The sequence below is a fragment of the Onychostruthus taczanowskii genome, unplaced genomic scaffold (assembly GCF_017590055.1).
Source record: "Onychostruthus taczanowskii isolate IOZ18803 unplaced genomic scaffold, ASM1759005v1 scaffold74, whole genome shotgun sequence".
In the NCBI taxonomy this organism is placed as follows: Eukaryota; Metazoa; Chordata; class Aves; order Passeriformes; family Passeridae; genus Onychostruthus; species Onychostruthus taczanowskii.
In genome coordinates this window covers 793,065-818,146 of record NW_024505229.1, presented here as the reverse complement: position 1 = coordinate 818,146, position 25,082 = coordinate 793,065, and the positions used below count along the sequence as shown (strand labels likewise).

At 54.8% G+C, this 25,082-nt stretch overlaps 1 protein-coding gene across 1 annotated transcript; it reads right to left on the bottom strand.

Annotated features, from left to right (window-relative positions):
• Nucleotides 1-1,218: 1,218 nt before the first annotated feature.
• Nucleotides 1,219-18,977, bottom strand: MFSD4A (major facilitator superfamily domain containing 4A). The gene is made up of 10 exons (XM_041422752.1): nt 18,624-18,977; nt 12,673-12,871; nt 11,420-11,659; nt 7,512-7,680; nt 5,877-5,992; nt 5,315-5,488; nt 3,909-4,056; nt 3,238-3,308; nt 2,937-3,057; nt 1,219-1,944 (listed from the first exon to the last, which is right to left on the bottom strand). Exons 1-10 carry the CDS (start codon nt 18,851-18,853, stop codon nt 1,880-1,882), a joined length of 1,533 nt encoding a protein of 510 aa, XP_041278686.1. The 5' UTR covers nt 18,854-18,977; the 3' UTR covers nt 1,219-1,879.
• Between the last annotated feature and the right edge of the window lie 6,105 nt (nt 18,978-25,082).

The window sequence follows — 25,082 nt, the reverse complement described above, 5'->3', positions numbered from 1 at the left end:
GAGGGTTTTCATTTTGCTGTAAATGGCTTTTGCAGTCTGTGGTTGTTTCATTCCGGGTGATTTATTCTGGGCAGCTCCAGGAGAGGAACAGTGGCATCCTGTGGAGCTGCAGAAGAATTACAGCCTGGATGGGTTGGAATCAAATCCCAGAAGGGTTTGGGATGGCAGGAGTTTAAAAACCTCCTCATTCCATCCCAGGGTGCTCCAGCCTGGCCTGGAATTGGGTTTGGTTTCATTACAGGATCACAGAATCGATGGGATTTGAGGCAGGATGGTGTCCCTGAAGTCCAGGGATGAGCTAAACCCAGAATTCAGCTCCATTGACCCGATCCAAACTCACCCTGAGCGAGGAAAATGGCAATTCAACAGCCCCAGGTTCTGTTCTGCAGGAGTCTGTGGAGATATTTAATGGCAGGGAAGAGCTGCTGCTTGGAAAAATGGAAATTTCCCAGAAAATTCGTGGCTGCCCCAACCCTGGAAGTGTCCTAGGCCAGGCTGGAGAAACCTGGGACAGTGGAAGTGTCCCTGGCCTTGGAATGAGAAGGTTTTTAAGATCCTGCCATCCCAAACCCTTCTGGGATTTGATTCCAACCCTAGCAGAGATTCCAGTTCTATTCCAACCCCACAGCAAATCCCATTCAGGCTCTTTGGGATTTAGGGGATTATGGGATTTAAGGTCCCTCCCAACCCAAACCATTCCACAGCTCTTCAAATTCCAAAAGCAGTTTAATTAAAAAAAAAAAAAAACAAACCCAAACGTGTTAGATTTCAAGTTAATGAGTTTAAGAACTGAGAACTGGAGGTGTTGGAGTGAATCCAGTCAGCGAGCAATTAGCAATCAATCACCTTTAATTAAACACTGCTTTATATACACACGTACATATGTACATCACATACAGCAGTTCAAGCAAGGAGTTGCATCCACAGCCACTCCTGACAGGAGGAGTTTGACATTCCCCAAAATTCCAGTCCTCTCCTGGTGGCTGGGACAGGCCATGCGTGGGCTGTGGGAGTACCTTACACAAGGCACCTGGATGAGGAGATTGCACAGGTGAAGCAGCTGGAGCCTGGCTCCCAAAAATAAAATTTAAAAAAAAAGGATCTCTTCTCTCTTGGAGCTTGGCTTGGAAGTTGGAAATAAAACCAACAATAAAATAAGACACTGCAGCTGGAGCAGCTCGAGGAGTGACTTAAAGCAAAAGGAACCAGCACATTACTTAAAATCATTTAAGAGGCCTGAGCATGCTGAGTAAGACACTGTTTAGAGTGTGGAATATACAGGAATTAAGTGTGCAAATAGAGACAGGCCCTGCTGCCTGTGTGCACCTGGGGGGCTCTGCCACTGTGGGACTTCCCCCCTTGGGAAGGATCAAGGGAGGTGGCACAGAACTAGTCACAAAAACGAATGAAAACCCAGGATTGTGCTGCAAATTCCAGTGGGTTCCTGTGCACCACAGGCCAGAAATAAAATCTATTCAAGCCAGGAGACATTCAGTCTTGGATGAGGAGCAGAGAGCAGCTTTTCCTTTTCACTCTCTGTCCTGAGCAGGTAAAAAAAAGTTCATTTGCAGGAGAAAAAAACTTCATTTGCAGGAGAAAAAAACTTCATTTGCAGGAGAAAAAACTTCATTTGCAGGAGGAACTGCTGTGCAAATGTCCCTGCTTTTAGTCCCAGGGATCAGGCTGGCAGGATTTTTGGCACAACCCCAGTGCTCAGCTCGACATTTTGGGCTGGATTTCCTCGATTCTGCCTTACCCCACCTACTGTGCTTTTGATTGCAGAGAACTTGCATGATTCAGTTCATTAAATGTGAAATCACCCTTGGGAGAAATGCTTAATTGGGGCTGGTTTATTGCTTGTGCAGAGCCGGGCCCTCCCTCAGCGCTGGTACTGCCCCGTGTCCTCGGGCACTGCTGCTTTCTCCGGGGAGGCCTCGTCCAGCTCTGCAAAGATTAAATCGGTATTTCACCTCAATGGATACTTTTACTGAGATTAAAGGGGATGGGTGTGAGGTTTTCCCCTCAGGAATGTTGTTATTCTGTCACCCCCCTCATCCCCACCATGTTCAGTGTGGGCACCTGCAGGGATGGGCACTCCAAACCCCCCTGGGCAGCCCCGTCCAGCCTTTTCCAGGAGGAATTCATGCTGATGTCCAACCTGAGCCTCCCCAGCCCAGCCTGAGGCCGTTGCCTCTCCTCCTGTCCCTTTTCCCTGGAATGAGATCCCAAATCCCCCCCGGCTGTGCCCTCCTGGCAGGGAGTTGTGCAGAGCCACAAATTCCCCCTGAGCCTCCTTTGCTCCAGGCTGAGCCCCTTCCCAGCTCCCTCAGGACTCTCCAAACCCTTCCCAGCTCCCTCAGGGGTCTCCAAACCCTTCCCAGCTCCCTCAGGACTCTCCAAACCCTTCCCAGCTCCCTCAGGATTCTCCAGTCCCTTCCCCATCTCCATTCCTTTCCCAGCCCCTCACACTGAGGGCCCAGCCCTCGAGATGTGACCCCAGCAGTGCCCAGCGCAGCCCAAGCCACACCTGGAAGTTCTTTGCCTGTCCCACTTTGCTCCTTTCGTATAAAAACAACCAGCAGCTCCAGACTGAGGTGATAACTCAAAAATCCTTTATCTGTGAGGCTTTTTCCAGAGCCTGACAGCTGCCCTTGGATGGCAGCCCTGCTTATTCCCTGGATTTCAGCCAGGGAACAGCCCAGGGGAGCTGGTGCTGTCTGTGATTCCTGCTTTTTTCCCTTGCTTCTCCAGCAGAAAAGAAAGCAAACCCTGAGCTGTGGCTGCCAAGGCTTTGTGGGCAAGACAAAGCAGGAAAAGGAGAGAGGAAGCAGCAGGAAAATAAACATTTCCTTGCATTTTGCTGGAATCTCTGGAGTGAGGCTTGTGCTGCTCTCGCTCCCATCCCAAAGCAGGGCTCAGGGCTGGGGTTCCCTTACCTGCGGAGGGCTTGGGGTACATCCTGTGGAAAAACACCAGCAGGGCGTAGAAGGTGAAGGCCAAGCATCCAAAGATCATCCCACAGACCAGGAAACTGTAGCTGCCTCGATCATGGATAATCTGCAGTGGGATGGGAAATAAAAAAAGGGATCAGACATCACTCAAGATTCCTCGTGGATCATCAGGGAGGGCTTTGCTGGCTGATAACTCAAGGCTCAGGGAGTGCCCAGGAGCAGAACTGAGGGTTTGACTCGTAAATTCCAAATTTATTTCGGGTTTTGCCAGCTCCTGGCTACTCACCGAGCCCACCAGCAGCTGCAGCACCATCTCTCCAATGCCAGCTCCAGTCACCAGCACGGTGGTGGCACAACCTGTGAGGAAACAGGGCAAGGGGTGGTGGCAGCAGAGTGACACAGCCAGCAGGGCCACCCTGTGCTCCTTTAAAGCTTTCTTGTGGATCTTGCTACACAAAAATCAAAAATACTCAGTGTGTATTCCCACTTAATGCTGAAAACGCCTCAGCAGACCTGCAGTAGTGCAGAAAAGTGAAAGTTGAAGTAAAAAAATTCAATCTCCTGTCACCTGTCTGTGCTGGCAGAGCTGATGGTGCCTGTTGCTGGGAAGGTTTTTGTGTTTCTGTCTGACTGCCCTCGAGACAGGGACTGGCAGGGAGCTCCTGGGGGAGCTGGCCAGGCTCTGGGTTTCCAGCTCAGGTAACCTGGTGATGTTTTCAGAACCAGGTCCCTCCAAAGCAGCGTTCCTGCCCCTCCCCGAGCTCCCCAAACTATGAACCAAGGCTGGATCCCTACATGGGGTCTTTATTCATCAGCAAAACAGAGAACTGGCCACTTCCCTGCGACAAATCTGCCTTCAAAAGCAAACCTGAACTTCCAGGCCTCTTGAGAGAGGAGGAAAGGAGCTGAAAAAGGGGGATGGAATCTAAAAATGCACCTGGTTAAATGGCAGCTCACCTCTGTACTGCAGGATGTCCTCGGTGTAGGCCAGCATGCTGGGGAAGGTGCTGCTGAGGAACAGCCCCAGGGATGCTGTGCCCACAAACAGGAAAACCACGCTGGAGGAGAAAATCAGGAGCAGCAGGAAGGTGATGAGGACCCCAACCTGTGAGCAGCACCCGTAAAAATCAGTCAGAAAAATGCTGAGTGCAACAGGGTCTAGAGTTTGGTTTTAATAGGAAATGTTCTGGAAGAGAAAATATGTTTATTTTTAATGGGAGATAGTCTGGAAGAGGAAATATGCTGGGAGAAAAAAAAAAATCAGTGTTTGAGAAACTGAATGGCCAAAGAAAATCCATCCGACTTTAAAGAATTTTCTAATTTTCATCATATAATTTGGTAATTAAGTCTTAATTTCATTATGTAGAAACTTAAGGTTTTATCTGAAAAATATACTTTTAAATGCAATAGTACCTTCCACAATATTTACATGTCTTAATCACTAATAATTCTTTATTCTGCTGAGTAAGACTGAAGTCACTCTCAATAATTACAGAATTAACTCTCAATAACTGCTCAGAAAGCAGCCACAGCATTAAAGCCAAAGAGGCAACTGCACTTAAATTAATTTTCCCTCACCTCTGGCTTGTAGGGGAAATAACCAAAAGCTCTGGGAAATGCCCGAGTGATCCAGGGCAGAGTCAGCAGAGGGAGCTCTGATATTCCAGCTCAGCAGAAATTTGGATCCTGAAGCAGCCAAATTCCAGCTGGAATTTGTTATGATGATGCTGCAGTGACTCCAGGAGCTGCTGGATCCTACAACAGCTCCCAGCACTGCACGGGGTCAGTGTCAGCCAGGTGGTTTTTTACTCAGAACACCCCAAAATCTTCTCCCCACCCTGTTAGATGGATATTGTAACACACTGTAATGTGTTTTATTACCAAAATATAGCCACCAAAATCACTTCTGGTTCAAATAAATTGGCAGTTAACTGCCTGCTTTGCTTTTTGTCTCCGTAAGAAGCGGGATTGGGATCATCCCCTCCCTGTTTTCTGCCATGTCCTCACACAGATCCTCCTTACACCTCCCACAAGGATTCCTGCCCCTTTCCCAAGGTGTTTTATTGACTTCAGCAAGCCCTGCCAGCTGCTGCAGCCTAAGCAGAGAATTTACAGCGTGACCTGTCTTCCCTTTGCCATGGCAATCCCAGGATGTTCCCTGTGGATGAAGGAGTCACTGTGTAAGGTCAATAAAATGGGCAATTTTTCAGTGCCAACTCTCCTGGTGCTTTCCCAGCTGAGGAGCAGGCTCAGGAAAGCTGGGCCATCAAATTTCAAATCGTGGCTACCCGGAGGGCACCTTGCCCACCCTACCTGTGCAAAGCCCCCAGGTGTTAAATCCAAGGAATTAACCCCATCCTTACCACGTTGATGAAGACCATGGTGGCTGGCTTCATCCTGTAGGACACAGGGATGGAGATGAGCCTGCCCAGGGTGATGAAGCCCCAGAAGAGGCTGGGCAGGTACCCGGCCACCTTGTGCACCACGGCCAGCGGCTCCTCCACGGCGTAGCTGTACACGAAGCCTGAGTACTCTCCCTGCAGGAAAATCCTCTCTGTCACATCCCCGTGGGGACTTCAGGCTCCTCTGTCCCTCAGCTGTTCGTGGTGGAGAGCCTGTGCATGGTGGAAGGGTTTGCAGATCCACCAGCAGCAGGATGTGGGGTTTAGTCTGTCCTAAAAGGGCAAAGCTCCACAGCTGTCCCAGGGAAAAGCCCAGCCTGCAGAGATACTCCTTGCCCTCTTGGAGTTCCTCACTCTCCAAACATCACATTTAGAGCTCAGGGTTGCTTATCCTTGGAGATGGAGAGCTTGGGAAATTCCCAAACCTGTCAAACCCCTCTCACCATTAACCCCTGACGAGCCCCTGGGGGTTTCACAGGGGTTCAGAAGGGAAAAAATCCAGATCTTTGGGCACTGAACTCACCACGATCCCGTCAGTCATGAAGAGAACCAGAGCCCCGGTGATGTGCACGGCGAAATAGGTGAAGGAAACCCCTTGGAAGTTCTTGCTTTGGCAGCAGCTGAACAAATCCTCGTGACCTGGTGGAGAACAATGCAAAGCAAACCTGACCAGAACGTCCCCCCGGGGCTGGGTGGCTGCCAGCCCTCAGTGGGGTTTGCTTTGTGGGACAGCTGCAGGACAGAGCCAACCAGGACCCTGGACGTGGGGCACTGCTGAGCTTGGGGGGCTCCACCTCACCTTTACCTTCCTCTAAGCTTCCAGAAGGAAATGGGAATGGGTGTGGGGTCTGCCCACAGCCTGGGATGCTGGATCTCCACAGCGTGGGATCCTGGTTCTTTGGGGAACCTGCTGCCCACACCCTCAGGGATGCTGGGCTCTTCACACCCCAAAATCCTGGCTTTCCATACACCAAAATCCTGGGCTCTCCTCACCTCAAAATCCTGGGCTCTCCATACCTTGGCATCCCAGATCTCCATACTCCAAAATCCTGGCTCTTCTCACCCCAAAACCCTGGGTTCTCCATACCCCAAAACCCTGGCTCTCCACACTCCAAGATCCTCACTCTCCACACTCCAAGAACCTGGGCTCTCCTCATCCCAAAATCCTGGCTCTTCTCACCCCAAAACCCTGGGCTCTGCTGCCATTTCTCTTACTGCAGCTGCTCATGCTCCTTTTCCCATTTTGGGGCTCCCCAGTTCTGGCCCCACTCTCACAGGCAATGAAAACACAACCACGGCACTCATGGCCCAAATCCCCTCATCCCTGGAGCTGCCCCACAGGGGAGCCCTGCCCAGGAGAGCTCCCAATCCTTGGATAAGGGATATTGCACCCAACAAGGCACCTTTGGGAGAGGGGGACACACACACACGGAGCTTGGCATCACCCCTGAGCCCTCCCACATCTCAGCACCTCCTGACCTTGAAGAATTTCCTGAAATTCCCTTTTCTTGCCCAGGGGCAAAGCCATCTTTCCAGGAATAACACGGAACACTCCCCAGAGTCCTATGCCATATTTACTTCTGAGATTCACTATTTACCCAAGGAATTGACTCTGACACGTCTCTCCTGGCTAAGAAAGAACAATGTCACCATTGTCCCCAAGGCAGGGTGCAGCCATGAGGTCAAGAGCAAACTATTGCTGGATTTCACTTTTCCCCTCAAACAAGGGAGGGGAAATTTGTTATTTCTTATTCCTTTCCTACAAAAATCAGCATCTGCAGCACAATGACCACTTTTAAACTGAATAATCAGTAAGAAATGTGACCCAAAACCAGGAGAGAATGAAGGTGCACAACTGCCATGTGTTGGGGGGCCCAGGGTTGGCTTTAGGATGGCTTGGAGAAACATGGAATGGAGAAACACAGCCTGGAGGCCTCACTGGGATTGGGATACCAACCTCTGTTGAAGATTCCATCTAATTTCAGGGTAATTGGGCACCATATGGATTGTTTGGGTGCCCCTGGATGGGACCCCTGTGCACACTTTGCACACTTTGTTTCCTCCTCAGACAGCAGTGCTGGATCTCCCATTACACCCAGACACGCTCAAATATGGCTTTTTCTCCCCCAAATCCACAAGAGAGGCACCTCCAGCTCACCTGCGGCTGTGTGGGGTCTCTGGCCAGCGGCGGAGAGCTCGTCCTTGTCCCCAGGCCGTGTCTCCAGGGCCAGCTCGTCAGCTGACAGCAGCGGGTGGCTGCTGCCGTTGAAGCAGGGCACCATCCGCTCCTTGTAGAGCAGGAAGAACACAGCGATGGGTACCGGCAGCTGGGGAGGGGACACAGAGGGGGTGAGCACCTGAACGTCCCAAGAACACCCCAAAACCACCCCAAAACCACAGCCCAGCTCCCCCAGCAGCAGCGGTTTGAGGTGCTGGGCTCAGATTCCGCAGGGGAGGTGCCTGAAGGGAATTTCAGAGCAAGGAGAGACGGGGATGGGACAAGGAGATGCCGAGGCTGGGTGGGGATAGGAGAGAGGGGAAAAGAGGGAGAAAAACAGGAGAAAAGTCTCCTGATCTGCTGGGGCATCCCCAGCCAGTCCCAGGCCCCAGCATTGGGGTGTATCCATTGCCCCCAGTTTGGGATTCCCCAGTTCCCAGTCCCACTCTGGGGTTTTCCCTGCTCTCCACACCCTCAGCTTTAAATCCACCAGGTCCTTTTTGCTTTAACCAGGCTGGGACAGTTTTAGGAGGTCCCACCCATGGCTGTGGCCACCCAATCCCATCCCTGACCATCCGTCCTGGGCAGCCAGATTTTGGTGCCATTTTCTCCCAGACTATTCCTTCCCACGATATTTTTTGCTGCTTCTTTCACCTGGAAATGGGCACAGAAACCCCGAGACAAACCTCCCAAAGTGCCAGCCCTACAAACCCCAAACATTCTGGGATCCAACCCTGGCTGCTGCTACCCAAAGAGTGAAACCCCAGAGCAGCTGCTGCCTGTGGGAGCAGAGCAGTTGGAATTCTGCGGGAGGGAAGAGGGAGCTGCTCCCAGCCCCGTCCCCAGCCATTAGCAGGGGTTGCTCAGCACCTCCTGAGAGAGGAGCCCGTGGTTCCCAGGCTGTGCCCGTGGTTCCCAGGCCAACAGGGACAGCCCAGTGCCCTGCAGCATCCCCCTGGCACAGCCTGAGCGGAGCAGGGAGGGTCCAGCCACAGCTCTGGGGTCCTCTGTGCAGCCAGGGATGCTCCAGCACTCCACTGTCCCACCCCACATCCATGGGGCAGCAGGAGCCCCTGGCACGGTGATCCCAAGGGATGAGCCCGCTCCCAGCCCACACCCACGACGCCCCGGTGCCTCCAATTCCACGGGCAATGGCTCTTTTTTTTCTTTTCTTTTTTTTTTTTTTTTTTTGGGGGGAAAAGGGGGGTGCTCTCAGCCTACACCCACGACGCCCCGGTGCCTCCTGTTCCATGGGGAATGGCTCTTTTTTTCCTTTTCTTTTTTTTCCTTTTCTTTTCTTTTTTTTTTTTTTTTTGGTGAGGAAACAGAGGGGAGCGAGCGAAGCTCTCCCGTCTCCTCCCAGCACAGCCCAGCGGTGTTTACACTGCAACCAACTGGGGGAGAAAGCCAGGAAATCCTAAGTGACAGCTCATTCCCTTGTTTTCTACATGTCTGGGAGCAAGTGTGAGCTCCAGCTCCAAATTTCCTGCCTTTTGTTGGCTCGTGGCATGATTTAAATGTATGGAGAATTCCCCCCCATCCCTCCCACCCCGCCCCTCGCGCCTGAATTCATTTATGAGGCCTGCATTGTTCTGGGAACAATGGGAATAGGAACAGTGAGTTCGGTCCCATGGAAGAAAAACGCATTTGCTTGATAGTTCTGATCCTTCCGGAGGTCAGGACCAGATTTCATTCTTCTGAATTGCAGATTTAGCAGAAATATTCCCTCCCCTCAGACGGCCTGGCTGTGCAGATAACGGCCCTGGGCACTCCCAGCCTCGAGGACAAGGTCCCAGTTTGGGATTCCCCAATTCCCAGTTCCACTCTGGGGTTTTCCCTGCTCTCCACACCCTCAGCTTTAAATCCACCAGGTCCTTTTTGCTTTAACCAGGCTGGGACAGTTTTAGGAGGTCCCACCCATGGCTGTGGCCACCCAATCCCATCCCTGACCATCCGTCCTGGGCAGCCAGATTTTGGTGCCATTTTCTCTCAGAATTCCTTCCCAGGATATTTTTTGCTGCTTTTTTTAGGAGGGTTTTTTTTTTTGGCAGGAAGATTTTCTTTTCCCAAGGGAAAAAGGGACACCAGAGCATTCCCCACCAGGAGCCAAGGGCCAAACAGAACCCCCAGTTCCCTGCACTGAAAACTTCCCAAATTCCCAGAGCTGCTCCCTCCCTCACCTGTCCAAGCAGAATTCCTAATTCCCTGCATCCAACACTTCCCAAATTCCCAGAGCTGCTCCCTCCCTCACCTGGCAGCTTTTATCCATCCCCAAAACCTCCACAAGCTGCTGCATCCCCATCTCAGCGTGGGGATATTCCAGCTCCTTCCTTCCCTCCCGCTGCTATTTCTGTCTGTTCCCCCCAGGAATCCGGGATCCTTCCCTGCCATTGTATCCCAGGCTCCTGTGGAGCACAATGGAGTGTCCCACACTTCCCCTGGGAAAGCACCTTCCTGACAAACACCTCCCTCTCCACGGAACATTTCCCTGATTTCCAGCCCCTTGCAACGGGCTGGGTGATGAAATTTCCGTTCTGTGGGAGAACTGAACTCTAAAATATGGAGGTTTTGTTCCAAAATCGGGATGAAAAGGCAAAAATTTTTTCTTGTCAAGTGAAAGATTTTGGCTGGGAGTGATCCAAGTGCTTTGTTTTGATTATGCTGAGCTGCTTCATTTTCCCAAAGCAAACCCATTTTGCTTCAAAAACATCGGCACAGCTCCGCTGTCAGCTCTGCACTGAGCACTTGTGCCAGAGTCAGATTGAGACATTTCCACTCTAAACAAAAGCAAGAGCTCGAAATGAATCATTTCAGCTCGTGCCTTGTCAGAATCCACACAAAAACCGGGCTGGAAATGTGGGATTTGGCCATTTTATAACCAAGCTGCTGCTCCTGGTTTCCATTTCTGTTGTTAACTCTTTTCATCCATGTCCCTGGAGGTTTAAAAACCCCTTCCCATCATCTTCCTCTGCTGGAAAAGGGTCAGCACTTTGGAGCTGAGCTGCTCCCAGCATCTCCAGCAGGTTGGGATGGTTTAAATAAAACAAAATCAGTTTCCTCCGTGAGGATTTGGGAAGGGCAATCACAGCTTGGCTGGGGAGCTGAGCACATCCAACTCCCCACTGTGTGTTTGTTATTTAACCCTTATCCCAAAACCTCTCAGTCTCCCAGCCTCCCTTCCACGTTCCTGGTGTTCCTCCACAGCCTGTGGGAGTCCTGGGAATTCTGTATTCCACCCACCCACCCCTGCGTGCAGCACTTGAGCGTGTCCTGATGCACAAACCCACAGCCTGTGGTGCCATCCTACCCCAAAAACACCCTCAGGACACGGCTGGGGACAGAGAGGGCTCTGGAAATTCCCAAATCAGACACATCATCGGGTTCAAAGCAGGTGTGAAGCTCAATGGGTTTGCTCAGGATCCGCTGGCTCTGGAGTAATTAAAAGCACATTTCCCGTGGCACAGACAGAGCTGGAGGTAATTAAAGCTGTGTCTCCTCCCAGGCTGGGCCTTTTTTGGGTAATTCTACCCAGAAACTCATCCCAGCACCTGCCCAAGCTCCTCCCACAGGGAGCTGGGAGGGCCTGGAAACCCCTGGATGGGGAAAATGGGGGTGTTTCAATAATTTCATAAATGCCCAAGGAAAGGAAGTGCAGCTCCCCTTGCCCGGTGCTGGTGGAGGGGTGGCAAAGCAGGGACAGGAGAAGGGGAATGTGCACATCCTTGAGCTCTGAGAGCTGAATTCCAGAGGGAAGGAGCTGCCAGGCAGCATCACCCATTATTCCTGGGATGATCCCAGCTGGATACTGCCGGGACGATCCCGGCTGGATATCCAGCTGCAGCACTCACATTGATGAGGGCCATGATCCAGAAGGCGTAGGACACGCGTGTCACCACCATGCCCTTCATGGGCAGGTCGTAGTGGGACAGGTTGCCGGGGTGGTGTGGCACCAGGGACTTGCGGATGTGCGGGAGGTTGCTGGAGGCGTTGGCCGTGCCGTTGGCCAGGATGCAGTTGGTGTCCGACAGGAAGGGGTCGGCGATCAGGGGGCTCAGCAGCGCCCCGAAACCCACGAAGAAGTGCAGGGCCTGCAGGAGGGGACACGCTGGAGCAGGAGGGTGGCACAGCCCCCCCAGCTCCTCCTCAAATCACAGAATTAATTAGGTTGGAAAAGACTTTTTGTGATCGAGTCCAACCTGTAACCTGACACCACTGTGTCACCAGACCTGAGTGCCACTTTCCACCAACACCTCCAGGGATGGTGATGCCACCCTCCCAATTCCCAACCACCCTTTCTGGGGAGAAAATCCTCCTAAACTCCATCCTAAACCTGCTCAGGGCATCCTAAACCTGCCATAGTGCCACAGCCAGGCTTTGCAGGAATGGTGATGCCACCCTCCCAATGCCCAACCACCCTTTCTGGGGAGAAATTCTACCTAAACTCCATCCTAAACCTGCCCAGGGCAGTAAGGGCCCCACGGTGCCACAGCCAGGCTTTCCTCAGACACACCCAGGGATGGTGATGCCACCTTCCCAATGCCCAACCACCCTTTCTGGAAAGAAATTCCTCCTAAGCCCAGGGCAGTGAGGGCATCACAGTGCCACAGCCAGGCTTTCCTCAGACACACCCAGGAACGCTGATGCCACCTTCCCAATGCCCAACCACCCTTTCTGGAAAGAAATTCCTCCTAAGCCCAGGGCAGTGAGGGCATCACAGTGCCACAGCCAGGCTTTCCAGGAATGGTGATGCCACCTTCCCAATGTCCAACCAGCCTTTCTAGGGATAAATTCCTCCTAAACTCCATCCTAAACCTGCCCAGGGCATCCTAAACCTGCCATGGTGCCACAGCCAGGCTTTCCTCAGACACCCCAGGGATCGTGCCTCCACCCTCCCAATGCCCAATCACACTTTCTGGGAAAAAGTTCCTCATAAAGTCCATCCTAAACCGGCCCGGGGTGATGAAGGCCCCAAGATGCCACAGCCAGGCTTTCCAGGAATGGTGATGCCACCCTCCCAATGCCCAACCACCATTTCTGGGGAGAATTTCCTCCTCAACTCCATCCTAGAGCTGCCCAGGGGCGTTGAGGACCCCGCTCTCACCTGCAGGAAGATGGCAGAGTCCTTCTGGTAGATCTTGACCAGCTGCATGTTGGAGATGGTGTCGATGCAGCCCATGGCCAGCCCGGCCACGGCCATGACCACGGCCAGCACCACCACGTTGTGGCACAGGGGGATGATGGCAAACACCAGCGAGATGGCCAGGGACGAGGCAAACAGGGCCAGCAGGGACTGGGCCAGCCTGGGGAGGGGAGAGGCAGGACAGAATCAGGGCCACCACCAGAGCAGCGGTCACGTGTGGGAAATGGATTTATAGAAAATTGGCTTTAAGGCATTTACAGCATGGTGTGGCTAAAGCTGATAAACCAAGAACTTATTGTGTATTGTAATCAGGAAATAGCTTCTGATTGTGGTGGTGTGAATTGTAACACCTGTATTGTCTCACCCTTCTCATGAGACTGAAAATGGCACAAAAGGTTTTGAAACACCTCATCTCTGGGTCAGAAAAAGATGTAATCCAACAGCCACGCTGCCCTCACCTCCTGTTCCCAGCCCTGGAATTGCAGCTCCAGCTCCTGCAGCCCCAGATTTCCTGGAGAGAGGAGGGAGATGCTCCACACCCCTCAGCATGGTGTCACCCTTCCCTGCAGCCAGCCCGGGACACTGTCATCTCCTCCTGCAGGGTGATGCCTCTCAGATGAGAGAAGAGCAACCAGCCCTCCAAACCCGCATTCCAGGAGGAATAAAATCTGTCCCCTCTGAGGGCCAGGATCTGTCCCTTCCCAGGATGGGATCTGTCCCTTCCCAGGGCTGGGATCTGTCCCCTCCCAGGGCTGGGATCTGTCCCCTCCCGGCTCTGGCAGTGAGCAGTGCCTGGGCTGGCACTGCGCGGCCCCGGGGCTGCCAAGAGGGAAGGCAGGAAGGAAGGAGGGAAGGAAGGAGGGAAGCAGGAGCAGAGAGTGAAGCACTGGAATGAGCAGAGAGATGGGGCTGGAGTGGCACAGCAGACAGCGAGTGGCATCCAGGTCCCTGTCACAGCCCGGGTGGTGGCAGTTGGTAATTAGCAGTAACTGGGGGATGTGGGTCTGAGCAGTGCCCAGGAAGGAAAATCCCCCATCTCTGCTCCACACCCCCAGCCAGGCTGGAGAAGGCTCTGAGGAAGAGGAGGAGGAGGAGACCCAGCTTCCAGCCAGACCCCCTGCCCTGCCAGGACAGCCTGGCCATGGCCTTGTCACTGCCCCCGAGGCCCTGTCACTGCTGTGGCCATGTCACTTGTCCCTGGCCATGTCACAGCCCTGGGCCATATCACAGATCTGGGCCTGGCACTGTCCCTGGCTGTCACTGTCCCTGCCTCTGTCACTGTCCCTAGCCATGGCACTTTTCCCTGGCCATGTCACTGTCCCTGGCCATGTCACTTGTCCCTGGCCCTGTCACAGCCCTGGGCCATATCACAGATCTGGGTCTGGCACTGTCCCTGGCTCTGTCACAGCCCTGGCCCTGTCACAGCCCTGCTCCATCTGCAGCCCCACAGTGACCTGGCCCTCCGTGTCCTTTGCCGCTCCTGCCAAGGGCCAAGGCCAAGGGCACTGCAGCCCCACAGTGACCTGACCCTCCATGTCCTGCTTGCCGCTCCTGCTGGGCCAAGGGCACCTCCTGCCCCTCTCTCCTGCCCCTCTCTCCTGCCCCTCCTGGTTCCTCTGGCCGTGCCAGAGCCTCCAGGTGCCCAGCCCAGCCCAGGGCAGGAGCAGACAATATTTTCCAAGCTGTGACTACTGATGGTCCTCTGACAGCAGAGCTGTGGGATTTCTGGGGGAGGGAGGGAGGGAGGGAGGGAGGGAGCCGGGCGAGATGTGCACAGTCACGGCAGGAAAAGCGCCTGACAAATGAGAGAGGAGCAGCTCCGAGCCTGGAGAGCCGAGGCTGCTCCCTCCAGGGTGCAGAGCAGGGGGAGAGGGGCAGAGGCACCAGAGCTGGGGAATCCGAGGCTGGGAGCGATGGGGAAACCTCCCAGAGCATCCCCAAAACGCCTCCAGTTCAGAACCCCCCTGGGGAGCAGGGTCCTCACCAGTGAAACACTGACTGGGGGGTGTTATGTCCTTAATGAGCATTAAAAATGTCACCCCGGGTAAAAATTTCTGCCTCCAGCCATGGCTTGATGACACAATTGTGCCCCCTGCAAATGCCACCAGCCCAAGGTGGCACCCAGCCCTGCTGGCCCTGGCACCAGGGGGGACCAAGGAATTGCTGCTGCCAGTGCCAGGCCCCCGGTGGAGTTGGGGACTCAGCTCAGCACCCAGGGATGATTTCCTGAGACCCAAAACCCTTGGGAGGCACCCAAAGCGAGGCACCCCGTGAGCTCAGCCTGTCCTGATGATGCCAAACCCCTCCGAAGGGCGGCAGAAGCAGCCCTGATGTCACAGCCTGGTCTGTGTCCCCAGCACAGCTCTGGCACAGCCCAGGGCAGGCTCGCCTCCAGCAGGGTGTGAAACGAGCCTTGCAATGTCCCAAATTTCATTTCAGAGCACTCAGAGCACGCCCTGGCTCCATCCCAAGCCCGCAGCTGCCCAGGAGAGGTTGGGGCTGATCTCCATAGGATCAGGATGGGCAATTCCAGAGCCAATCCTGCAGCCAAGGCCAGCAAAGCTTCCCCTGTCCCACCCACACGGATTTAGGAACCCCCACCTCCCGTTCCGGTCGCAGCAGGATTTCTTCAGCTCCCAGCACAGGTTTTTTTTTTAATCACCTCAGGGAGTGTTTTCCAAATCCCTCACATCAAGAGGAAAAATGATAATCAGGCCAGCTCAGACTTGCAAAACTGATCATTAGAAACCCAAAGCCCCGAGGGGACAAGGTGAGGATGTGGAGGAGGCGAGGATTATCCCCTTGTCTCCTGCGGGAAGCAGGGCCAGCCTCGGGGAGTTCTGTGGCCCCAAGGGGCTCATCCTGTGCTGCTCTCTGAGCAACAAAAGGTGGCGGTGACAACTGAAGTGTCCTGAGAGCTCCAGGAACCTCCAGGAGATGGGAATGTGGGGGCAGGGACAGAACAGGGCTGTCCCTGGGAGCTGGTGACACACACAGGGGCTGTGAAAGGAGAATAAAAGGGTCCCGTCTCCTCAGCCCTGCAGGAATGGGGTGGATCACGCTGAGAGGAGCCTGCCCAGGGCTCCAGCACGGCTCCAGTTTCCCCAGTGCCCTCCTCATCTCTGCCCACACCACTGGGGTCAGCCCGGGGCTGCCCCAAACCCTGGGAGCAAAAGTAAATTTTCAACCAGACACAAAAATGCCGTTTCTGAATTAAAAAAAAAATCCCAACACCAATCTGGGGCACTCTGGTGCTTCTGTCAGCAGCGTGTGCAGGGCTTTAACCTCACAGTTCAAGCCTGAAATGCAACAAAACGGGGAAGGGAAGTGAAATGCAGGTGCACAGAGCTCCCCCCTGGAGCTGGCAGTGTCAGGAGTGGGAATTCCCCAAAATTTCACCTCCCCTCGTGTGTCCCACCTCCACGGCTGGGGCTGCTCCATCAGGGGCTCCTGGGAATCTTTTCCAGCTGATTCCAGGCAAGAGGAGTCCTTGGGGTGCTCAGAGGAGCTCAGGGCTCCTTTTTGGGGGGCTCTCCGTGCTCCTGGAGCCCCCCAGCAGCAGCAGGGACTGAGGAGGGCTCCAGCCCAGCCCCAGGGATACAAGCCCTGGGAAAAGCTGCATTTCCTGGGGCAGAGCTGGGCACACATCCCAGCAAACCCCGGGGAGCAGCAGCCTGAGGTGGACATGAGAGCTCAAACCCCATTTCCTGGGGGGCTGCTCCCCCAGCCCTGCCTCTGCACCCCCAAAAACTCAGGGAAGGGACCAGCAGCAATCCAGGGCTGCAGGACAGAGCAGCAGCATCGTTCCTCCGTCCCCTGGCTGTGACAAAATTTGTTTTTCCTTGAAATCTCGCAGCAGAGGGAATCCTGGAGCTGGGTTGTGCTGAAGGGACAGAGCAGCCCTGAAATCTCTCCTCCCAGAGCTCCAGGAGCAGCACCCAGCAGCTCCTCTGGGGATGGGAGAGCCTGGGTTCAGGTGCCACCACCCATTCCTGCCCCAAACCCTGGCACTGCTGTCCCTCAGGGGTCACCCAGACCGATTTAACCCAAAGGAAGCAGCAAACTCTGCATCCCTCAGGCACCAGGAACCACACTCAGCTCGCAGCCAGGCTCAGGGATGCTCCACAGCAGCTTTCCAGCTCCTAACTGGAAAAGATGACCTGTCCAGTGCTCCTCCCTGCGCAGCACCGAGGCCCTGAGGGCGGCGTAATTTGATTTATAAAGCCTTGGCAGGACAGCTCAATCCATCCATCCCTGAAGAAGGGATTGTACCCGAGCTCCTGAAGCCTGAACAATTCTTATTCCCACTCATTTGGAGGCTGCAAGGCTCTGAGTAACCTCCCCACAACACTCACAAGCTCCAAATATCCCAAATATTCCCTCCTGCCTGCCTGGCAGGGCTGTCAGTCTCCAGTGGGGACTCCCCAAATCCCTTTTTCTCCAAAATCCTAAGCACATCCTGCTTCCCAACCAGCACCAAACACACTCTTTCCCCCCCCAAAATGCAGCTGTGGAGCTCAAAGTTTGGGAATCCCCAAGCACAAAACCCCCGATGGGTTCTGTGCAGCAGAGAGCCGGAGCTTTGGGAAGGAGCTGGCAGCAGGAATTCTGCATTTCCCTCCCCTGCTCCTCCAAACATATGCGAGGCAGCCCGGGGGCTGGCAGAGGCTCTGCTGCTGACCCAGCACCGTGGCACAGCCGCAGCGAGGTCCCCACGTGCTGTCCCCAATCCCCCACTTGTCCCCTCCTCCCCCAGCTCCGGGGGCCAGGACAGCTCCGCGTCCCACGGTGGCGATTCACAGGCGCTCCAGGAGCCGGGGCTCCCCCTCGATCCGCAAATATTTAACACCAAACGAGGTTTTTCAAGGATTCCTGGGGGGATTCTCCCTGCTCAGCCCCACTCGCGGTGCGTGGATCTCTCTCACACACGGGGCTGCCACGTTACATCACCGCCCCAGGAGCGGTGACAACGTAAATAATCAGCTGATCCCGGAGCTGTCACCCAGCCCCAAATCAAACGCCTCCCTGGCAATCTTCAGCCTTGAGCCAGCCTGGGTGATTTATCTGCAGCACATCCTGGACACGAGGCTGGCTGTGAGTCCCTGTTTGGGGCTCTCTCGGGGCCCCTCAAGGTCCCCCCCGGCCCGGTGTCCCCCCCTCCCCTCAGCCACACCACGAGGACCGCTCGCATCCCTCCACGTGTTCGCCCAAACTCCTGGAAAACGCGGCGCTGCCACCATTTCCAGCGCCGAGGTTATTAAAACACGCTTCCAAATATATTCTTGGGCGATAAACAACCAAGGTTAAGGAGGAAAAAAAAAACCCAAAACAACAAAACAAAACCCTCGCGGGAAGTTCTGGCTGGAAGTTCACGCTCAGGCTGTGGCTGCGCGGGGCTCCAGGGAGCGGCGGCTCCTCTCCGGGGGATGGAACCGCACCGGGAGCCGAGCGGGGCGGCCGGGGGAGGGAAACCCCCTCCCCTCCGAGGCCAGAGGGCTGCGGACCCTCCGCGACGCCCCCCGCGCTCGCTTCCACTCGGGAATGGTTTTCCCACGCAGCATCATCCCACGGCCCGGCTCAGCCCCGCAAATCCGGCTCAGCCCCCCAAGCCCGGTTCAACTCCTCAAACCCGGCTCAGCCAAACCCGGCTCAGCCCCCAAGCCCGGCTCAACCCCTCAAACCTGACTCAGCCCCCCAAGCCTGACTCAGCCCCCCAAGCACGGCTCAGCCCTCCAAACCCGGCTCAGCCCCCCAAGCACGGCTCAATCCCCCAAACCCGGCTTAGCCAAACCCGGCTCATCCCCCAAGCCCGGCTCGGGGCGGCCGGCGCTGCCCACCCGCGATCCGGGCTAAGGGAGGGGGCTCTGCGGGGACCCCCCGAGGGAGCAGCGCTGAGTTTGCCAGGCTCTTACGTCCTCTTGAAGACCCCTCCGAGGCAGCTGCCGAGCAGGAGGCAGAACTGCTGCGAGAAGAAGACCCAGGTGATCTGCGAGAGCGAGCTCTGGGTCTGGCAGCGCAGGTCCAGCAGCGTGGGCCCCAGGAAGGCGATGCAGAGGCCGAAGCTGAAGAAGACGCTCCAGTAGGTGAGGGTGGGCTGCAGGTTCCTGCGGAACCGCGCCGACACCCGCTCGTCCCACCACATCGTGCGGGCGGCGGCGGCGCGGGGCGGCCCCGCTGCTGGAGCTCGGGCGCTGGGCTCGGGCCCCGCCGCCGCCCCGCTGCCGTGCCCGGCCCCGCTCCTCCTTTGCGGGATGTGGCTCCCGATCCCGCCGCGCCGGGCGCTGGCTCCGCCTCCGGGCCGGGCGGAGCGGGGCTCCTCTCCATCCCCGCCGCCCCCGGAGCCGCCCCGCCGGACCCCGGCGCGTCCCTCGGGCGCTGGAAGCGGCGTCGCGTGCCCGCCTTCCTCCTCCTCACCCTCATCCTCTTCACCCTCATCGCTCCCAGCTCCCCCCCGCGTGGGTCGCATCATCCTCCCAAAAGTGGGGCGACCCCTCTGCGCCCTCCCTGGCATTAAAGCGCAGCCACAGCGGCTACACCCGCTGGAACAGAGCGCAGACCAGGCAGGAAATCCAGAAATTCCCTTTTTTTTTCTTTTTTTTTTTTTCCCCCTGCTGCCAGCCCTCCCCGCGGTCCCCCGTGGCCCTGAAAAGGTGCCACCGTGCCAGACAAACGCAATTAAAGTTGCCCCTTGCCTGGGTAAGCAGCACAAGCTGCCTTGGGGCGGGGGGAGGGCGCGGGTTTTAAAGCCGGAGCGGTTGATGCTTGCGCAAAAGGTCTTCTCTAGAGGATGGGTTTATAAATATTTCACCTACTTTAGCTGGGGAAGGCTGGCAATTTTTAGAACACTCTTTCCAGGCAGAGCAGAGCCGGTGGAGCTCTGCCATGACGGAGAGCTGGCTGCAGGTGGCCGGCCGGGCACGGGACTCGCCCATCCTGTGACCCGTGCCTCTGGAATGCCGCTCCGGGGCCGCAGGTGCTCATTCTCACCTGGCCAGAGCTTAATCTTTAGCCAACCCCAAATTACATGCCAGCCCGTGTTCTTCCGTGCCATCCTGCCCGCAGAACACGGTCACGGTCCCCGCCACCACCGCAGGGGACAAAGGGACTGTGACAGCGAGGCGCGGGTGATAACCGCACCCCAACCCCCCCCAAACTGCCCCAAACTCGAGGCTCCTGCGGCTGCCGGGCGCCTGAGACCATGAAACAATCAAAGAGCAGCTGAAGCGCCCCGAGGGCCGGGAGCGGTGTCCTTGTGCTGCGTGACCGATGGGGACAGCCAGGGCCAGGCAGGAATGAGGCTCAGGGACAGCGGATGAGTCAACGGCACGGCGGAAATTGGGTTTTATCATCAGGGCATCAAACGCCTCCCAAACCAGCCTGGATGGGGATGCTGAGCCACAGCCTGGGGCTCTCCCTGCCGGGCAAAAACTCGATTTGAGGCCGCGCTGCTGCAGCAGCCTCTGCTTCCCTTCCCCATCGGGAGGGAGAAAGGATTGGGATAACAAAGCCTTTCCACCTAAAGGATTGGGATGACAAAGCCTTTCCACCTAAAGGATTGGGATAACAAAGCCTTTCCACCTAAAAGGATTGGGATGAAAAAGCTTTTCCATCAAAAACTGCTGGGAAAGGCAGCCAGGAGCACCAGTGCAGCCACCTGTGTCACCTCTCCAGGTAGCCCTGGCTGGATGATCTCCAGAGGTCTTTTCCAACCCAGACAATTCCTGCATTCTGCCATCTCCCTTTTCCCATCTATCATCTCCCTGCACTGATGGAAGAGCTGATCCTCATCTAGGATTCTGCCATCTCCCTTTTCCCATCCATCTCCCTGCACTGATGGAAGAGCTGATCCTCATCTCCCACACTCCAGGGGCTCTGCCCCAAAAAATCGGCTGACAAAGCTTTCCCTGGGGCACATTCCAGATCTTTATCTGGAGATAAGGGAGATCCAGGGGGCTGAGAGGCCTGAATTCCTGCTCCACCCCCCTCTCTGGTGGCATCAGCTCTCCAGGGCTTGAATTCCCAGCCCTGAAATGGCCCAGCAATGGCCTCCCCACCTCTGCAGCTTCCCTGCACCACCCCAGACACAAAGGCAGCATCCAGAGGTGACAAATACAGCCCAGCCCTACCCAGAGCCACACCGAGTGACCTGGGTGCTCCTGGGATTATAAGAATTCCAGCTCCTGGGAATATCAGAATTCCAGCTCCCAGAAATATCAGAATGCCAGCTCCCAGGAATATCAGAGTGCCAGCTCCTGGGAATCTCAGAATTCCAGCTCTTGGGAATACCAGGGTGCCATCTCTCAGGAATATCAGAGTGCCATCTCCTGGGATTATCAGAATTCCAGCTTCTGGGAATATCAGATTTCCAGCTCCCAGAAATATCAGAGTGCCAGCTCCTGGGAATATCAGAGTGCCAGCTCCTGGGATTATCAGAATTCCAGCTCCTGGAATACCAGGGTGCCATCTCTCAGGAATATCAGAGTGCCATCTCCCAGGATTATCAGATTTCCAGCTCCCGGGAATATCAGAGTGCCAGCTCCCAGAAATATCGGAGTGCCAGCTCCTGGGAATATCAGAGTGCCAGCTCCTGGGAATCTCAGAATTCCAGCTCCTGGGAATACCAGGGTGCCATCTCCCGGGAATATCAGAGTGCCAGCTCGAATTCCAGCTCCCAGAAATATCAGATTGCCAGCTCCCAGAAATATCAGAGTGCCAGCTCCTGGGAATCTCAGAATTCCAGCTCCTGGGAATACCAGGGTGCCATCTCCCGGGAATATCAGAGTGCCAGCTCCCAGGAATACCAGAGTGCCAGCTCCCAGGAATATCAGAGTGCCAGCTCCCAGGAACATCAGGCCCTTCCATCAGGGCTGACACAACCCATGCAGGATCTGCTTGCAAATAAGCCCCGAGGCGTGGGTGGGTTTAGTCAGCACAAGAACACCCAGATCCCTCCTGGTTCCACAGAAATGCAGCTCCTCTCCCTGGAGGGAGCTCATCAAAATGCAAGCCACAGGGCTCCGAGGAGATGCAAAACCCGAATTAGCTCCACGAGGAGGCACTTCCAGGCTGTTTTCCAAACTGGAATAAATGTTGTGCTTGCACTGAATTAAAACACCCCCAGTTCTGCCCTTGCTGCAGGCTGCAGAGTGAAACCATGAATGGAAGGAGGGCAGGGCTGCAGCCACAGAATCCCTGGTGAGCTCCAGAGGGTCCAAGTGGCCTTTGGGAAACATCTTCCTTTGGTTTTTCCATGGCCTTGCACATTCCTGGGGCAGAAAGGATTTTTTTAGGTATATAAATTGTTCTTTTCAACCAGAGGAGCAGTGTTTTATCGTGCTGGGTCCTGCTTGCAGTGGCTGCAGAGCTCCAACCCCGATTTGTTGTGCTGTTGGAATCACCTCTCAGCCCAGGCTCAACACAGTGGGGAAATCCAGCTCTAAAAATAAATTTTCTAAGGGTTCCCTTGGGGTGGAACCACCTGAGGCCCCACAGGACAGCAGATTCCTGGAGCTGCTCCAAGGCTTTCCCCAGTGTTTGGGTTGGCAGCTTGGCCAAGGACTTGGAGCTCAGATGTTGGGGAAGTTTTCCCTGTCCTCCTTTAGGGAAAACTGGGGCTGAGAAACGCCTAAAACCCCAAGAGTTACCCCAGCAGCCACATGTGATGGGTCCATGTGTATTTGGGGATGGGATCAAACAAAAATCCCAGCGCCACCCAAAGCCTGAGCTGATAAGAAAATAACTCTGAACCACTGAACCTGCTTGAGAAATCCCTGAGAACACAGAAAACTCCGTGTCTGAGGGGCTGGCTGCAGGAAAGATGCTCAGCAGAGCAGACAGACAGAGAGAGGGAGTGTCCACCTTGTGTCTTTCGGGGTCAGGAGCTCCCAGACCGGCAGGTTTGGGGAGCTTGGCTCCAATTCTAGGTCAAACACGAGCCCGAAGTCTCGGCCTGGTTGTGGCAGAGCTCGTCAGCCTTGTCTGGAGGAGGAAGTGCTGCCCTCCAGATCCCTCCCTCCCAGCTGGAATGACTCCCACACCCACTGCCCTGCAGCTGGCACCCCGCTGCTTCCTCCTTCGCTGCCCTAAATCCCTGCCAGGGAGGGCAGCTGGGGTGGCACAGCCAGGCTGAGCCCCCAAAAATGGGAGGGAAGGGAGGATGGAAGGGCAGGGATGGATGGACAGGGACAGAAGGACAAGGATGGAAAGGCAGGGATGGATGACCAGGGATGGATGGACAGGGATGGAAGGACAGGGACAGAAGGACAAGGATGGAAGGGCAGGGATGGAAGGGCAGGGATGGATGGACAAGGATGGATGGACAGGGATTGAAGGGCAGGAATGGATGGACAGGGATTGAAGGGCAGGGATGGATGGACAGGGATGGATGGACAGGAATGAAGGACAGGGACAGAAGGACAGGGACAGAAGGACAAGGATGGAAGGGCAGGGATGGATGAACAGGGATGGAAGGGCAGGGATTGAAGGGCAGGGATCACTGCCCTGCAGCTGGCACCCCGCTGCTTCCTCCTTCGCTGCCCTAAATCCCTGCCAGGGAGGGCAGCTGGGGTGGCACAGCCAGGCTGAGCCCCCAAAAAATGGGAGGGAAGGGAGGATGGAAGGGATGGATGGATGGACAGGGAGGGATGGACAGGGATGGATGGACAGGAATGAAGGGCAGGGATGGATGGACAGGGACAGAAGGACAAGGATGGAAAGGCAGGGATGGATGACCAGGGATGGATGGACAGGGATGGAAGGACAGGGACAGAAGGACAAGGATGGAAGGGCAGGGATGGATGAACAGGGATGGAAGGGCAGGGATTGAAGGGCAGGGATGGATGGACAGGGATGGATGGACAGGAATGAAGGGCAGGGATGGATAGACAGGGATGGATGGACAGGAATGAAGGACAGGGACAGAAGGGCAGGGACAGAAGGACAAGGATGGAAGGGCAGGGATGGATGAACAGGGATGGAAGGGCAGGGATTGAAGGGCAGGGATGGATGGACAGGGATGGATGGACAGGAATGAAGGACAGGGACAGAAGGGCAGGGACAGAAGGACAAGGATGGAAGGGCAGGGATGGAAGGGCAGGGATGGATGGACAAGGATGGATGGACAAGGATGGATGGACAGGGATGGAAGGACAGGAATGAAGGACAGGGAGGGATGGACAGGAATGAAGGACAGGGATGGATGGACAGGGATGGAAGGATTTAGTATCAAAGGCATCCCAGAACATTGGGGAGAGAATGATGTATCTGGCTCCATCTTATTAGAAGGTTGATTAATTATTTTTTTATACTATATTACATACATTTAAACTGAATTTGTAAGCGCTTACCCTGCACACAGCTGCACAGTGCTGCACTCAATTCTGTGACTGTTTTGTGACTCTTGTGACTCTCCAAACACACACACACTTGGCCCTGACAGGCCCAGGGAACAGAACACCATCACTCTGGGTAAATCATTTCCTGTGACTCTCTTGTGACTCTCAGACACACACACACACTTGGCCCTGACAGGCCCAGGGAACAGAACACCATCACTCTGGGTAAATCATTTCCATTGTCCTTTACTTTGGTACAACACAGGCGCAGCAAATGATAAGAACTGCGTTTTTCCTTTCTCTGAGGTTCAGAGAATGTGAAACCCAGAAATATTCTTGGGGAAAATTGTGCCTTGCTTTTCTCTGTGAAGAGAAATGTGGCAACAGAAGGAGACCCAAATCACCCTGCTGTGGGAGACCCAGGACTCCTGTACAATTAACTAATATGGTTAAGCAGAAGCTGTTTATTGTTTACATTACACACACTTCTATGGATTCTACAAATGACTGGGTACTCAATTCTTGATTGGTGATTTTGTCTCATTCTCTCATTTCCTGCCTCTGTTTCTCAGTATCCGTGGTTGCAGTCTAGGTGTTTTACAGTCTTCTGCTATCCAGTTTTTGTGGTCTTGGTGTTTGGTTTCTCAGCTTCTTGGTTCTTATTTTAGCACAGTTGATGTCTTGGTAACTTTGATGGATTTTCCAGAGAGAAAATTCTGAGAAATTCTGAGAGAATTCTGCTAAGAACCGTTACGAGCGGCATGGCTGGTGCTCTCTGAGGCCTGAGTTGTTCAGATACAACATCCCACAATTCCTGCAAGATCCCATAATTCCTGCAAGATCCCACAATTCCTGCAAGATCCCACAATTCCTACAAGATCCCACAACTCCTGCAACATCCTACAACTCCTGCAACATGCTACAATTCCTGCAAGATCCCACAACTCCTACAACATCCCACAATTCCTACAAGATCCCACAGTACCTGCAAGATCCCACAATTCCTACAAGATCCCACAATTCCTACAAGATCCCACA